Source organism: Manis pentadactyla, chromosome 11 (genome assembly GCF_030020395.1).
Source record: "Manis pentadactyla isolate mManPen7 chromosome 11, mManPen7.hap1, whole genome shotgun sequence".
In the NCBI taxonomy this organism is placed as follows: domain Eukaryota; kingdom Metazoa; phylum Chordata; class Mammalia; order Pholidota; family Manidae; genus Manis; species Manis pentadactyla.
The window spans coordinates 28,811,699-28,829,242 of record NC_080029.1 but is presented as its reverse complement, the minus strand read 5'-3'; the positions used below and the strand labels follow the sequence as shown (position 1 = coordinate 28,829,242).

At 38.9% G+C, this 17,544-nt stretch overlaps 1 protein-coding gene across 5 annotated transcripts in view; it reads left to right on the top strand.

Moving 5' to 3' along the window:
* The first annotated feature begins 4,087 nt into the window (after positions 1 to 4,087).
* Positions 4,088 to 17,544, top strand: part of PSEN1 (presenilin 1) — a 90,941-nt gene continuing 77,484 nt past the window's right edge. For 2 of the 5 annotated variants that reach the window (XR_005030463.2, XM_036913278.2), the window contains exons 1-3: positions 4,088 to 4,221; positions 11,752 to 11,837; positions 11,928 to 12,055. Coding sequence is in view for 4 of the 5 variants with exons in the window: in XM_036913278.2 (XP_036769173.1) it covers positions 11,981 to 12,055 (75 nt within the window). In the remaining variant the exon portion in view is untranslated. Of the gene's footprint in view, positions 4,222 to 5,685; positions 5,705 to 6,667; positions 6,740 to 11,751; positions 11,838 to 11,927; positions 12,056 to 17,544 lie in introns of those variants that run through there. The other 3 variants (XM_057488339.1, XM_036913280.2, XM_036913279.2) reach the window with 3 other exon arrangements.

Genomic DNA, 17,544 nt, shown 5'->3' with positions numbered 1-17,544 from the left:
ATATCCCTGAACAATCTAGGGTGGAGAAGAATGAGGAACATTAGTAGACATAAATACAAAATATGAACTGTCAAACTTCAGTTAACTTAAAGGTTGAGAGGAAAAAATGTAAAAGATTCTCAGCAGTGATAACCTTAGAGCTCACATAGTCTGTCTACCCAATGCAGCACTGCTACAAATGTTCTTGACAGATGGGTATCTAGAGGCCTGTATATGGGATTCTAATTCATGGTCTAGATCAGCACTATCAGGTTTTTAAATTAAATTTAACTCAGTTCTTTAATCACACTAACCATATTTCAAGTGTCCAAAAGTCAGTAAAATTAAAAACCCAGTTTTATTACAATATATTTCAAGCATCTAATAGCCATAAATAACTAGTGGCTACCAATATTGGATGGACATTGTAGAATATAGACCATAATGATTGCAGAAAGTTACTTTGAACAGGTGTGGCCTAGATGCTTTTCTTGCCAATGGGTTTCAACCCTGGACAAGTTCACTATGGATTCGATGAGACCAAGGAACAACATTGGACACGTTCTTGGGGTGAAAGGGTCACACCCAACTTTATTCCCACAATGGCAGGTCAATCACTAGAATCCTGTCCACACAGTGCATGTCTGCATGCAGCAAGCCAGTCTCTGCCTCTGGGCCTCTCTACCCCAGCAGCTATCTCCATCTCTGTCCTTGGTGCTGCCACCACTCCAGTCATCTCTGCTCCCTTGCAGCTATGCCACCGTGTCACCCAGAGCACTGGGCAGAGCTCTTTATATAGAGTCAATAACAATATTGCCCACATGTGCGTAGTGAGCTAGCTGACCAGGGCCAGGTGAGAATCCTGACCACAGGAACCTTCACTTTATCCACAATGCTGATACTGACCTAAGTGCAGAGGAAAGTGCTTGTTAGTAAAATTGTCCTGTAGGAAACATTTTTAGCAAAGTTGTTGAAACAAAAAGTAGGGATTTTAAAATAGTTCTAAACAACTTCCTCTTTTTTATAATATAAAAACTAGTGAACTACACTATAGAATCCAGAAACTATAAAGGTTCTTTTTTTTTTTCTCGTCAATTTAAAAATACTGTCATATATACCCAGGTGAAAAGACTGTTGCTGTAGGTTTGAAAGCTACATACTAAAGTTTCACTTGTTAAGTATATTACTGAGGCAGGTTTTTTTAAAAAAGGTCCATATTCTTGGTTAAAAAGGTGATTAGATTTAATAAGATACTGACAAACATGAACAGATCTAGAGGCAAACAATACATGCTGAGTGATAAAGCCAGTCCTTCATCTTTAGCAGCTCCTAATTTAAGGAGATCCTTGCAAAGACTCAGAACGATGTGAGAGCTAGTATGATAGAATGTGGCCAAGCACCCAGGCCTGATGACAATATTTAATCTCATATTTCAGTTCTACTTCCATACAAGTCATTGACATTACCAAAAAAAAAAAACTTGTTTATGTAGGAAGTGTTACTGAATTGGATTGCCTTAGAATCAATGGTGTAAAGAACTGGCCTTGGGTCTGATTGATTAGGTCCTGGCTTGGACTAGTGACTAGTGGCTCCTCTAGCTTCTCTGGTCTCTTATAGCCCCCTTCCTCAAATAGTTCTAACAGGTTCAGCACTTTGGATTTCCTGTCTGCTTCATTTTTCACCACTTACTATAAGTTCTTGCCACCATTCACTTTTTGTTTATCACTTGTTTCTCCCTTCCTGCATCCAGGTATACAAACACAAATGGGGAAAATGTAAATGCACCATTGCAGATAATCTGAATCCACCATACTATTTTTCTCAATTCTTTTACTGAACTTCAGCTCCTTCCCACACAGTGCAGCTTTTACTGTTTTTAAGCCTCCAGTGCTATAGTAAGTATGGAAAAAATACTAATTTGGTTTTATCCCTTAGCAAATAACTCTCAGATTTAACAAAACTAAAAGTCATTAAGCATGTTCTATCCAGTTCTAGCTCTCCAATTTTTATGATGTTGTGCACCTTAAACCTTTGTTTTTTTTTAGGAACATTATGTTTACTAGGCTCCCCCCTTCACCAAGTTAAACCTTTGCTTTTTATAGTTAATGATAAATACTCCCATCCATCCTATCCAGAAGACCTTCTCCACTCCACTGGCTCTGGTTTCTAACCACATTTTGCAGTTTCTTGAGCCTTGCTCATGTATTTCCATTTTCTTTTTCCTTCTGTCGAATAAGTTTTAAAGAACACAAAAACTTAACCTGGAATCCTATCTCCTATTCACTACACTATAAAGATTCCACAGAGAGTAGTTTATAGTTTAATGTATCCTCCAAATTTCTCATCTCAACTTGTATCTCACCATTCCACTGATGACTGGTGATAACCTAAATGAGACTGCCCTTGTAAGAGGCTACACCCTAGTTACTCTCTTAGCACTATGGACGTAAGCTATTTCGGACTCTTATTCATGGTGTCTAGGATACAATTTTTGCCTTGTTCTGGTCTGTGTCATTCCCAGTGTCTTTGCTGACTCTCTGGCAAATCTTGAGTATTCATATCCTTAAGAAGATGAAGAAATAAAGAAAACTGGAGAGAAAAGTTATCTGTTGTCTAGTTATTAAAGGTCACTCGTTGCTTTTTTGTCATCTTTTTCTGTCCTTTTTGCAGGAATGTCTTTGACATAGTTGTATTTATACGTATAAATCTGTGTCTTTAGTTTTTAACAACAGGAATGTTTCTGTTATACATAATCTTCATAAACAATTTTACTGACATTCTGTGAAGTGGGTGAACCATAATTTTTTTGTAGGAATTTTAGCTTTCCAATTTTTGCTATGATCTCCACAAACATCTTTGCACAAAACTTTTTTTTGAGATTTCTAAGAATAGTTTACCAGCATTTTAAGACTTTATACTTATATTACCAGATTGATTTAAGAGATTGAACTAGATCACAAATGGATGGGCTTTAGACTATACTTGACAAATGTATTGAACTGTTTTATGTGCTAAGGCACTGTTCTCAGCATTTGCAATATATAACTGAACAAACAGGCAAAAATTCCTTCTCTTGGGAATCTGAAGGAAGGAAAGAGGAGATGACTTTAAAAAATATATCTTTTTTTGGGAGGGTGGTGAGACTTTATTCAACTAATCTGTTTTCTGTTAATGGGAAAACTTGGTTAAATATTAAGTTGTGGGTAAAACCTGTTTAAATTTGTTCATGTATTGGAGGTGGGGGGCGATTGGGATTGATGCTTTAGGAATATGAAGAGCTATCTTGGAGGAGGAATTTGCAAGTAACTCATTCAGTTGATTTCATTTTCAGTTTTCTGGTTAGTTGTAGTGTGAACATTTCTCCATTGTTCACATTTGGTTTTACCTGGTAGTAGTCATTATTTACTTTTAGCTTCCAGGTGAGTGCGAGTCGGTTATTTACTTAAGGGGTTAGTTATTGGTATTGTCTTTACCGCAATTTGGCCAAAAAGCAGACAGATGCAAAAATAAGTGACCGTGGAGCAACTCACCGTGTACCAGATACTCTTTTTTTTATTTGGGGATTACAAAGGTAAGACACATTTCTGCTCTCCGGAAGTTTGCCACGAAACTTGGAGCCCAGCAATAATTACCAGGCGATGTTTGTTTTAAATGCAGTCTCTCAGGTTCTCGCTTCCTCTTAAAAGTTTTGATTCATTGGGTAGCGGGTGGAGTGCACAGATATTTGCAATTTTAATTAGCAGCCTCTTGATTGTGGTGCAGCTGATTCACACCGAGAAACACTACAAATAGGTACTACAGAGAAATGACGAAACGTTAGATTTAAGATGCCATCACTTGTAGCCTGGAGAAGCACACGCAGGATCCACTTTATGCAGAAACTCTGGTCCCGCAGCTCAAGAACAGTTCCTCATCCCAGACAACCTCAGACTCACTCTTCTTCGTGGGCAGGGTTCCCCTAGGTTCCGGAGGCCGGCTGGAACGCAGGGTTTTCCTCCGCCATCCGCGCGCACCACTGGAAGCCCCACCCCTTTTCCTTTTGTCCGTGGGCCTCGCTCCTCCCCCGGAGGGTTGGCCTCCAACGACAACAGCCGGAAATGACGACACAGGTGAAGCCGTTGGGGCGGGGCCTCGGCTGGGCAGTTTTTTGAGGCCGCGATTTCACATCGGAAACAAAACAGCGGCTGCTCGGGAAGGAACCTTGGTTGCGACCGGCCGGTGGCGGCGGCGAGGAAAGCGTAGGTGCGTGATGAGGGGTCTGGGTTCAGACGAAGGCACTGGTCACCGGTGCCGATACGGGCGGCCGCTGGCAGGGCCTGGCCCTTTGTCGCCGCCCGGGCCGCTTAGCCGGTGTCCTCGAGGATGAGCGGAGCGAGGTTGGGCGGAGACCGAGGAACCCGTGGGGAAAGAGGAGGGGCGGCCGGTTACTCGGGGCTATGGGCGCAGCGCGCGGTCAGGTTAGAGAGCCTCCCCTTCGGAGCCTTGGTCCGGAAGTGCTGGTGTCCCAAAGACATCCGAGGGCGCAGGTGCCTTGGGCCGGGATTGGCCGTCTGAGCTGGAGTGGAGTAGGAGAAAGAGGAAGAGCCTTGGGCTGGGTCTGGTTGAGCAACTAGTGAAACTCCGCACCTCATGCCCTGAGTGTGTCCTTGTTAAGGAATTCGAGTGGCGCTTAAGGGCTAAGTTCCTTAAGCCTCCGTTCAGGGTGGAAAAAGGGTCTGATGTTTTGTCTTGATCGGGATTGTCATGAGGCATGTATGTCAAGTGGTTTGCGTGTGTCTTAGATATTTACGTTTTCTTCCCGCTCAGATTGTTTCAAATATCTGCTTCTCCAGTCGGAAAGTAATTTAATAATTTTTAAAGCATTGCTTGCCTGTTTTGGACAAGAAAAATAAAGTATTAAAGGGTTACTGTGGGAGATAAAAATAGTTTGCAAATAACTATATGGCATGTATAATAACTATGACAGCACGGTGTGAAGGTTACAACATTCTCTCAAGTTTGAGGCAGGTAGAGATCACGTGATTAAGGGAATCTTGTGATTTGAATTATCTTTTACAATGGAAAGGTTTTCACCGTTGGAGTTGAAGTGGGGAGGGAATTTTAATCAGAAGGTGTCCTGCAAATAGGAGCCCCCTGGACAGTAAGGGTTCAGTGACCCAGTCTGAACATTAAATAACTGTTATGAAGGAGGGGTAAATAAAACAGGGAAGTAGATTGGAGCTTGTTGTATTTGGCTAATTTCAGTCACCTGCAAAAGCCTATTTCAGATCTCAACTCTTACGCAGATAAGGTCCCTCACTCCCATTTAATAACAAGCCCTTAACAACGAAAAAAGAAGCCTATTTATTGAGTGTATGGATTCCTCTCCCCATCGTTACCCCACCAAAAAAATGATAGAAGTGACATCTATCATTTGATTTTCCATTCTTCTACTCTGGGCCTTGGATAGACAGTTACCACAGTCTGGGTATATTTTCCTGTAAATGGATATGATTTATCACTGAATTTTAAGTTAGTGGCTGCTGCTAGTCCTAGACTGCTGCATCAGTTTCCATTTGGCGAGAACCGGAGGACTGGAGTTGGTCTCTGAGAATCATCCTAGCAGGAAAGTTATACCATTTGTCTGTTACCAAAGCTTATATGGTTCTCTTTTCTCTCTTTGTCTCCCTCTCTCTCAATCCAGGTTCCCTTTGCTCCTGCTCTCCCACTCATATTATATCAGATGGTAGGGAGAGACTTCTTTTGGATATAGTCTGAAAAATCTTCAGGGACCCCTAGTACTGCCTCTCCTTCATGGGATGGGTGCCAGCCAGATTGGGAAGGTATTCTGAGTGTTGCACTGTTGGGGTCAGAGCTTTTCTTTCGGCGCATTAATCTGGTAGTAGGAAGGAGAACGGATAAGAGAATAGAGGTAACTTTTGTATAATACAGGTGAGATATAATGAGTTTGATCTTCAGTGATGGCAGAGGCTTAGAAAGGAGGAAAAACACATACAGGACATGGAAGCCAATTGAGGAGCCAGGAATAAGGTGTAAAGTTGACTAGGAGGCTTTAAGTTTGGAGACGGGAGGAAACTATCACAGAAATGAGAAAGTTAGGAGCAAAGAACTAGTTGAGAGGAAAATGAAGAAATGGTTTGAAGTATCACTTTTGAAGTGCCAGCAAGTGAAAATGTCCTGTGGATAGGCCTGGAGCTGTAGACATAAGAGTCACTTAAGTAGACTTACCAGCTGTTGTTGGAGCAGTGGAGAAGATGCCTGAGGAAAGGAAGGGGACAAGGAGCCCAGGCAGACCCTTAAGAACACTTACAATGAGAGAGGTGGAAGGAGGACAGGGAACCAGCTGAGGGGAATGAGTGTTGGGAGGAAAAGCTTCGTAGAGCAGTGTCACAAAGGCTGAGGAAGGGAGGGAAGCTTCAGGAAGGAAAAGGTCAGGGATGTTCATGTTAGGTCTGGTATAGCAGAAAGAACTGAAGATTTAGAACAGCACTGTCCAATGGACAATGTGAGCTACAAATGTTGACTTTAAATTTCTAATCACATTTTTTAAAGGTAGAAGGAAATAGGTAAAATTAATTTGAATAATATATTTTATGTAACTCAGTACACTTAAAATGTTTTTATGTCAACATGTGACTAACATAAAAATGTGCTTGTCTGTCTCCCCGTTTAGATAGTGAACAACTTAAGTAAACAAGCATTTTCTGATGCATTGGCATCCCCAGCACCTATCAATGTCTGGTTATGTAGAAGAAACCCAGTAAGTGTTAGTTGATTAAAGGGTATTAGTATTTGATTTTCACAATGCCTTGTACAGTTCTTAAGTTGATCTAAAGTAAAAGTGAGGATTGGAGCATTGCTAAATATAACCAATGATTAATTAGACGTGAGTACTCATTTTTTTCATTAAAGATTAGTTGCACTTGACCCATTTCCACAGTGAATTTGAAATAACGACTCGGGGTAATCATACCTTCCATTTAGAGTTACTAAAATAAATGTTTTTGAGGGAAAGATTCTTTATAATTATACAGATATTGATAATATAGGACCGTAGTCCCATATCCACAATTCTGAAATCTAAAAGCCCCTAAAAAATCTGAAAGGCTTTTCATAGTTCCTTTGACAGGACAGTCTAAACTGAACCTATTTATATAATTTAAGACTATTTATACGTTTGACTATATATTTACTAATGTGTTTGATTTTGTAGTTCTTTTTAAGACCCTGAGGGGCATTATAAAACATGATAATTTTATCATATTACCTTTATTTAAAAAGAAAAAAAGAATTTTAAACACATTTGGTCCTAAGGGTTTCAGATAAGGTACTCCGAATTTCTAAGTCTTTGTTTCTTTTCATTGCATCTCCTAAGCCCATATTTATTATTTAAAAACAATTACAGTAACTCTATGCAGCAGACTGCCCCAAATTTAGTGCCTTAGAGCATTTTTTCTCACTCAAGGCTCTGCTTCAAGGTATAGGTCTGTGGATCAACTAGGGCAGTTCTGCTTTGTGTGTCTTATTCTGGGGAGCAGGTTGAAGGGGCAGTGACTCTTCTCAGGGCAACCAGAGGAGTACAAGAAAGCAAAGCCAACTGCACAAGCACAGTCCAAGTGTCTGCTTGTGCCACATCCTCTAAGACCCTGTTGACCAAACAAGTCATATGTTTGTGCCCCACAGCATCAATAGGGTGGGTAGTAAACTGCACCCACCTTGAGGCCAAAGCAAGTCACAGAGCCAAGGCAAACTTTACTGGAGAAGTATGTTCCTCTCTTGGGGATGCTGGGGGAGGGAGTGAATATTTGCTGAAGAATAATCTAATGTATCACAGATGGTTCACTGAAGTGGAGTGGGATGGAAGGAGAAAAAATAAATCTCCAGATAGAGGATGTGTCACTATCCTTGCTCTTTTTAGGGTCTACCACTTTCACAAAGACTCTCGTAGGGCTAGGGAAATTTACTTGCTCTGGGTCTCTTAAAACTCGAGAGTAGCCTTTCCAGGATGTATTCCTAAAGTTTTAAATTAATTTCTAATTATTTTTGTTAATTTTAATTACAGAATGAGGTTTGGAGATTGGTTACATTTACTGTTGGTATGAGGCTGTCCCAGCCCATCCATATAATCAGAACTTAGGCTGCCTGTCCAGAAAGTTGTCAAAGTAAAATCAAAGCTGCTTAAATTCTTTTGTGGAAAAAGAGTAAGTCAGAAGCTCATTTAGCATTTGAAAACTTCTTAGCATTACAATACAAAGATAATTTTAAAAGTGCTTCTGGTGGTTTTCTAAGTAAAGGAGAAACTAGTTAAGTGCTATCTGGAGTCATTAAAGCAAGCCACAAGACCTTTGTGCTGGAGAAGATTATGATAAAAAGTCCCATGAAGATATTTGTTTTTGAGGAGTACAAATTTTGTTGACATATATCTCTGAGAGTGAAGAAAGAAAATGGAATCAATACTTAAGTAACCATGTTATAGGAGCTTGAGGGTTAGTTGTTACCTTGAGATATAGTGAGAGACAGAAATGTACTTTTCTGTTGGTGCTTCTTTAAATGGAATTTTTAATAAACTTACTTTGAGATTGTAAACATTGCTTCTGTGATACTTTTTGAAGTGCTAATGGATAGAAGGTTCTGGTTAGTTAGACTTTTCTGTTCACATCTAAATTTCAAGATTATTTGTGTTCTCCTAGGGTTTTCTTAGTCTCATTGTATATAATGAAAAGAAATTGTAGTTGCCATCAGAGAATGATTTCTTTTTCCTTTTATCTGACTGAGCAAGTGTCCCGAGAAAAAGGAAACAGACGACAGTGAATTCAAATGTGCTATGTCAGTTTTAGAAAATCTTTAGCAGGTGGCCAGAGAGAGAAAACACCAAAATCTGCTGTCCCAATTCCCACCCTCTCTGCAATCCAGGTCACATGAAAGATCCTCACTTCCCAACATCTGTCTTTTCTTGTCCTCAGGGCAAGAATGCAAAGAATGTCATAAAGTAAGCTAGTGTCTTTTGCCACACTGCCTGAACAGTGGGGTCATTGGCCTTCTCCATGCAATCATCATTTGTTTTCAGCTGTTACTGGACAAGAATCAAATCTGGCTTTGCCTGCCCCTTTCTTTGTACGAACAGTGTTTGTTCACCAGGCCTGAGTGAAGATCGAGCAAGCCGTATCACCTGCGTCTGCTTCCTACTGAGCTCCAAGAAGGAGCAGCTCTTCCAGGGAGGGTCACCCTGCAGCGTTGTGGTCTTCAAAGTGTCAGTGAAAGCATGAGCTTCTCTGGGTGAACTGGAAAAGACCTGGGCTGGGCGTCAGAACACCTGGGTTCCAGAACTGGTCTAACTTGCCCTATAATTGTGCCCTGGAAAATTCTTTCACCTCTCCTGAGCTTTAGTTTTTCATCTGTAAATACAGATGTGCCTTTGGAAATAGTATTGGGTTATGCCTAAGTGACTGCTATATTATTTATGATTCTTACCAGACTTATCTGAGAAAGGTCGGGTATGATAACCAGTTTTTTGGTTTCTTATAATGATTAAAACAGGTCCTGTAAGCATAGGGCTAATAATGGAAACTACTTAAAATGAACAGATTCTCACTGTAGCTGTTGCTGCTCCTGCTGCTGCTTTAATAAACACTGGGACTCTGTGTTGGGAATGCTTTTGGCACTTCAGTCTTTAATTTATAGTTAGACCAGTTATTGAAGTTTAAGATCTCATTTACTACTACTTTTTAAAAATATCTCTTTAACTCCTAAGTAGTAGTTTTACTAGTAATAAAAATCAGCTCACTGTATTTAATGCTCATTGCTGTAAACTCCTAAAAGGGCGGGGATGGAGTTTTACAGAGGCAACAATGTAATGTGTGAGCCTTTGCTTTGCTCCTTTGCTTACTGGGTGTGACCTTGGGCAACTTAGTGAACTTCTGTATTGCACATTTTCATCTGTAAAATGGGTAAAGTAAATGTAATTAATGAAATCCTCTCAGTGTCTGTCTCTGAGTTTTGATATAAGTAGACAGCTGGTAAACTAGTGAATGAATAATCACTCTTCCTCTCATATTTTGCTGTAAATGTAATTTACTTTTTATTTTTGCCTGCGTTGCCCTTTCTTGCTTCATTTAGCTGACACTGTCTTATTTGTTTTGTTTCTGAGGGATCATAGAGAACATTAGTGACATATCTGAGGGTTTTCCTTTAATAGAGCTGTGCTTTCAATGATATCGTATTGTCGGAGCAGCCAGTGGAGGTAACTAATTGCAGCTTTTTCTGTTGCCATCCTGTGGCATTTCTGGGCTAAGGTAGTAGGTGCTATATTAAATGTTTTTATGGGAAGCAAGGGGATAATATGTGTTCTGATCATTAATGCTACATTAATATTAAAGTTTCAATTAGCTTTCAAAAATCTTTAGAAACGTAGGTCAGACATTCACTTTGAATACTTATTGCACTTAGAAAATATAACTAATATGTTGGAATCTTCCTCACTTTTGGGTAAATGAACATACATATTGCCAAGTCTTAATTTTATCCACTTTAGAAGATAGGCCCCGTGGTATGAACAACCCTAAATATAGGTTTACTCCCACAAAAGTCCACTTGAATTTTTTGATTAAAGTATACGGAAGCGTGCACAAATATTGGTGTATAGCTCTGTTCATTTTCAGACTGAAACCCCTGTGTAACCACCATCCCAACCAAGAAACAAACATTACCAATACCCCCAGTTTCCCATGTACCACCTTCCAGTGACTCCCCATAAAAGTAGTTACTGTCTCTATTTGTGTTTTTATTTCACTTTATTTGTAAAACAAATATACATTAATTTTGTCATGTTAATATTAATTTGTTGTCCTCTGGTCCAGTGCCAACTAACTGTGGGCTGAAATTGGAGGGGAAATTTTTCTTGATGAAAAATCATCAGACTAAAAAAGTGGAGTACTTAGAGGGTAGAAGATCCTGAAAGGAAAATGAAACAGGACATTGACAAAATGCTTTCGTGGAAATATGTGTATGGTAATGTTTTAGATATGCATGAATTGGAATACTGCTTACATATATGAACAGATTTTTTTCCTTCGGTATTTCTAAAAACGTCTATGGAAAAGAAAGTTGAATTCATAAAGAATTAGCTGATGGAAGTTAAGGTATGGCAAATGGGAAGGGGCAAATGAGAATGTGGCTGCCCAGGAGGACAAACTCTGGGACACAGAGTAACGTGTGTAGACAAGGCTGTGCCAGAACTCAAAGCAAAATCCTGAGGCTGGGAGGCAGGAGTCTGTAATTTTTGTCCTGGTCTGCCCGGTTGTATGGTTTTAAGCAAGTCACTGAACTTGGGTCCTCTTCTGCTTTTGTAAAATAGGCATGTTACCTATCTATTTGCCCTGCCTTGGGACATAATGCTAAGAATAAAATGAGATGATAGAATTTTGCAAAACTAAAAGCACTAGACAATATTTTATGGAGATATAAAAGTTAGTTTGGCTTGGTCTGCATAGAAATAGGAATGTTGATGAGAACATTATTTAAGATCATTCACCTCCCTTTTGCTCTCAGTCTGAAATCATTAGATGTCTTTGTGATTGAAAGCACTTGGTCTTTCAAATAGATCTGCTCATTACCAAAGAGGGATCATGAACTGACAAAAGTTTGTCAGTTGAAGGTCACGGCAGATTAATGTATTTCCGGTTTACAAATTGGTTTTATTAAGTATTTGATCGGTGTGAATAGATTTACTAGGATTTGACTGACGCTGGGTGACCTGGTAAAATCCTATTTCAGATATAACCTGGGAGCCTGCAAGTGACAACAGCCTGTGAGGTCCTTAGACAGCGTGGCCTGCCTGGAGAAGAACACATGAAAAAAAGGTTTATTTTGTTGAATGTACTATATGAAAGAGTTTACAAATCAAAGTGTAATTATAATGCACAAAGGATTGTTTTCTTTTTCACTTTCAGAACCCCAAGAGGCTTTGTCGTCTGTGAAAAAGTATTTCTGTACAGTTGCTTCAATGACAGAGTTACCTGCACCCTTATCCTACTTCCAGAATGCACAGATGTCTGAGGACAACCACCTGAGCAATACGGTACGTAGCCAGGTACAGTATCAGTCAACCTCTGCAACTACCCTTGCCAGACTATGGATTCAGTGATCACTTGTCCTCACCTCCAAGAGAGACTGAGGGAGCTGAGCAGGCTTTCTTTGCTTTACTAAATTTACATATTTGTTGAACATCAGCTCAGGGCAAAGCATTTGTAACATTTGGTGCTGGGCACCCAAAGCTGTGTGAAATGGGTGTTACTACAGTTCCTCTCTGGCTCAGATATCCCCTCCTGCACTGAAGCCTTCTCTAGCTTCCCCAGCTACTTATTATTTTGCCTATCTTGCTCTTACTCTCTGTGAGCTGAGTTCATTATATTTACTTTAATATTTTTAGTACCTACTTTGTTTCCTGAAAGTGCTCAGTAAATGCTTACTAACAGAATGCACAATGATGAATGCAAGGCTAAGTGTCAAAGTCCTAAGAGAGTTCAAAGTTGAGAATCAGGAAAAGGGGTGTAACCTATGGTATGGGACACTGGACTCTGCCAGTTACACACACAGACATCGAATCTGTTAGCTAATCTTTACAGACTGAATGCAGATTTCAGAGATGGCCTATGAGGTGGCCAGGGAATTGGGAGGAGTTTTAGAGGTGGAGCCAGAATAGGGGGGAAACAACTGTAAGCTAAGGCCAACTATAAGCTATGCAGGGGCAAGGGAGTGCTGGTGTCAGACTTTCCTCTATTAGCGGCAGAAACGGTGGTAGATGGAAACAGGTTCTGAATCAGTAGAAATAATTTTCTCATAATTACTGTTTGTCTGAAAGAGCAAGGGTTGCCTTGTGGGCTAGTGTGTGCTTGTCACTAAAAGTAGTCACAAAAGCTGGGAGACTATCAGCCAAATCTGCAGAGGGTTAGTCCATGAAACAAGCAGTAACCTAGAGGGAGCAGATGGCCTGCAAGTTCCCGTCACATTCCAAAGATTTAAGATACAGTAAAGGGTCAGATGTGGGAAGAAAGGCTTCACAAAGTAGGCTGATGGGTCGGTAGGATTAGAATAAGGCAAACTGGAAAGTCATTACTGATAGAAGAAATAACACTAGGGGAGGAAGAATTTACTCAAATGTAAATTAACAAAGAGGCTGTACTAAGAGATGTGTCATCAGAGGCAGATCTGTTTTGCTATAACACTTTTACTCAAGTGGAGTCAAGTTAAAATGAGTATTAAGGGAAGCCCAGCAAGCGAGCCCCGGCTGTAGAGGGTAGCATGTAGCCTGAGGAGTGTGGGAGGATAGGGGCTGTTGCACACTGTGCCTTGGTGCTTGGCGGATAGGATGTTAGCAAGAATGATCTTTGTTGCAACACATTTGCTCCTCTACTATGTGTGTATCAGCAACTTGATTTACTCCTTTTTCCTGATCTCCGGGAATAGCTTTTTGAAAAGTTAGGATGGGGCTGGATCCTGAAGTTCTTTGGTAGTTTGAATGCTACAGACTTTGTACTCATTTTTAAACTCCTTCTTTAGAGGAGGGAGAGGGAAAGTAGGAGCAGCAGACCCAGTCAGTAGTCATAAGTCTGGGTACCCCTTCCTTACTCAGAGCAGGTCCTATTGATCTCATGTGGATCTCTGTGAACAAAAGTTTCCACAACTAACAAGCTTTGAAAAAGGCACAGCTATATGTCACTCATCTGTCCCAATTCCTCCAGAGGCATGTCATCTTAAATAAAACCAGTCTGTGAGGTCTTAACCTTCCCCTGCTGCCACCTCTCTCTTACCTCTTACTGCCCTCTCCCTGCCTCATTGCTTCCTCAGTTCTGCCTCTTTGCTGGATGCCATCGTCGTTTCCCTGCTCTTCTCAGGTGGCTCCCTTCATGTCATTTCATGAGTCACCTTACCAGTGTGGCCTGGCCACCTTACCTTGCCTTCCTCCTGGCATTCCCTGTATCCTTACAGTGCTTTACTTGTGTATAGCGCTTACCAGTATTTCTACCATACCGTCTCAATGTATTTTCCTATCTCCCTCCTACCCACTTGCCCTGTGTGAGCTGCTTGAGGCCAGGTACATTATCTCCTATGTATCCCCAGCTCCAAGAACAGTGCTTGACACATAATGCTTTCTCCATTGTTAATGTAGTATTATTTATATCCTTCACATTCAAGTTCTGTGGGGCTTTTAAGCCTTTTTTTCCTACCTTTTTTTACACCTTAGTGATTGTTAAATTGAAATAAAGGCTGCTATTGGTACAGTTGATACAGGATTTTTATTAACAGTTACATGTGTTCATGATATAGTAAGTCTTAGTGTTTATGTTCTCAGTGGTACCTTCCAGATCTATTAGGGTATTGCTGTCTAAAAAGTAGGGCCTGATTTATTTAGCTTTTACTCTGCTATTGATAATTAGATGTCAAATAAGCTTATCTTTTCTTTATGTCCTTAAAAATGCCTTCTAGCACATAGTGGATCTGTGGCATCTTACTACACTGATGGACAGTGATTACATTGGGGTGTTGGTGGGGACTTGATAATATGGGCAAATGTAGTAACCACATTGTTTTTTCATGTGAAACCTTCATAAGAGTGTATATCAATCATACCTTAATAAAAAAGAAAAAAAAGAAAAAAAATGCCTTCTACAATTAAGAGGATCTGAATACATTCTCATACTTTTCTGTTTCCACGGGATAGGTGTTATTCCCTTTTTACAATTTAAATGCTTGTCTAGGATCATATAGAAAATCAAATGTCAGACTTAGAACTTAAAGCTGTGCTTTCTAATTCCTAATTCACAACAGTGTTTTTCCTCTTCTTTCATCTGCCTCTTACTCTGGAAAAATGTTGTAATACTGAAAGGAGATATTGTATGAAAAAATTCTGGAGAAGAAAAATAATGAAGTCTGTGTATTCATTTTGTACTAATATACTTTAAACATCCCCAGAGAAGAGCAAAAGAATCTCATTGTTAAGTTTTTTAGCTATAAAGAAGACCTTGTATAAGTATGCTCTGGTTGGAGATAGGTCAAAATTTAAATTGTATATAAATGACTGTTTTTGCGGATTAATTGAAAGTACCTCTTATTTCTGTTCTTGGATAGTGGATTTGTTAAATACAAGTATGAAGACAAGCCTCTGTAGGCACAGAAAATCCTTATCAGGCTAATTTCTTCTTTATTTGTTCAGTGGCTAGATTAAAGCAATCAGAAGGGAATTGAGAGATATGGCAAGTTTGAGTCTTTCCACACTGCTCAAGAAAGGAAGGTGACATGTAGAGTGTCTTTGGTGTATTGGACTCTGTGTTAGATACTGTCACAAACATGTAGTTTTAGAGCCTTGCATTTGAGGATGTTTACTGTTAGCAGATCTTTCTTCTGTCTTGCCCTTCTTTGAATAGCTACTCTGTTAAAGTGCTGATCTATATGAATATGTCCTCTAAAGAACAGAAATGTGGTTTTACATTAAATATTACAAAAAGAAAATCCATTTAAGAATATTTTTGAAACTGGGAGAAAAGTGAGTAACTTCCTTCCAGACTACTCAAAGATCAGAGTAAGGACGTGGATCCTCTTCCTTTCCTCTGCTTGGGATTCCTCCAAGGTCAGGAGCATCCCTAGTCTTGAACTCATATGAAGCAATCCTTTGAGTTTGGAAAAGAAGTAGGAGGTACTTCCAGATACTGAAAACTGTCCAAGAACACTGATGAATTGGAATTTAGGGGTTATGGCATTTAGGAATTAGAAGTAGGCTCCTCAAAGGGAAGAACTACCTTTGATTCAGTTGTAATTTGAATCAGCTATGTGTACGTTTGACTTAATTTGCTTACTTTCTTAGTACCCCATTTTTTCCATCTGTAAAATAGATGGTTTACTAGATAAATTCTCTTAAGTGTTGTGACCAAAAGTTAGGGTGGCCAACTGTCCTCCTGAAGATTGAGAGGGTCCTGAAAAAAAATACTTTCCTTTTTAAAATTGAGACAGTCCTAAGAAAATAGGATAAGTAGATGACCCAGTCAGAAGTATAATGAAATTGACATCATTTGGGATTTGACTAACCAAGTCTCATTCAATTAGATGACTCTCTGTATAACTTCAAATATTATCACAATGACATATTATTAGTGTTCAAGTAGAATATAACATTTAAACCATTATTCTGATTCCAAAATTAAAATGTTGCCCTTGGCTTCATTGGTCAATGATGCTTAGCATATACAATAATGGGCTGCCTTAGTCCAAAAATAGGTTTTCCTTTCATAAACTACTGTGGATAATTTCATTCACAGTGAAGAGATTTGAAGTTTGATGAGAAGTCAGAGAACTGGAAAAGGGTTTTTTTTTTAACCTAAATATTTACTTCTCAAATTTTTATTATGTACTATTTTAAGCTTATGCAGAAAAGTATGACAAATAATACAATGAGCATCCAAGTACCTTCCATCCTACTCCATTAAAATTTAACATCTTGTCTTATTTGTATACTTTATTTTTGTGGATTTTTTTTTTTCTGAAGAGTATTTTCACTCAGCTATTTCAGTTTCTATTATATATTGATTCTACTCTAAACAAAATCCTAGCCATCAAAATCTTGTGGAAAACAGACTGGTTATATAAGAAAAAGAAAACATAGAAGAAATTGAAGCACCTCCTACATTCTCCTTCTTTTACTCTCAGAATAGTAGTTACTATCCTGAATTTGGTGTCTATAATACTTACAATATATATATACATATATATATATTACTACATATATGTATGTATATGTGTATGTATACTTATGAACATAAACAATATTTAATTATATAATATTGCTCTACATGTTTTAAAACTATACAAAGTATGTCAGTGTATAAAAGTTATAGAAAAAAGTTCCCAGATATTTTTAATTTATATGTACATGTTGCAGAAAAGACATGTTTTTGGAATTTATGTATACATAGATGCATGTAGTTCATTCATTCTCTCTTTATTTTTTGAATATATAAAGTTCTATTCTCCTGTTTATAAATCTTTGGTAGTTTCAGTATTTTCATCACAACTAACAGTGTGGTGATGACATTCTCATTCATTAATCCTCTGCACATGCTTGAATTTCTCAAAGATAATTGCTCTGATTAGGTATATGGATCTTAAGATGTATTAAAGATTTCCAGTATGTTCTCCAAAGCAATTGAGGAGTATATGGTAGTTTCCATTTTTTTACATCCTTGCCAGTTCTTGGTATTGTCCAACTTACTATGTGTCAGTTGGATGGTTTTGAAGGAATACCTCATGTTATTTTAATTGAATTTTCCAAATTTCTAATAAGGTTATTTTTTTTTCTTGTACTTATTGGCCATTTGCATTTTCTCTTTTGTGAATTGCCTGTTCATGTACTTTGCACATTTTTCAATTGGTGGTTTCAATTGTTTTTCTTACTGATTTGTAGGAATGTAGTATATTTTGTTGGTTGGGGGGTGGTTACTAATCCCATGTTGGCTATAGAAATATTTCTTATCTGTAGCTTCAGTTTATTTATTGTGCATAGTTTAAATGTTTTAG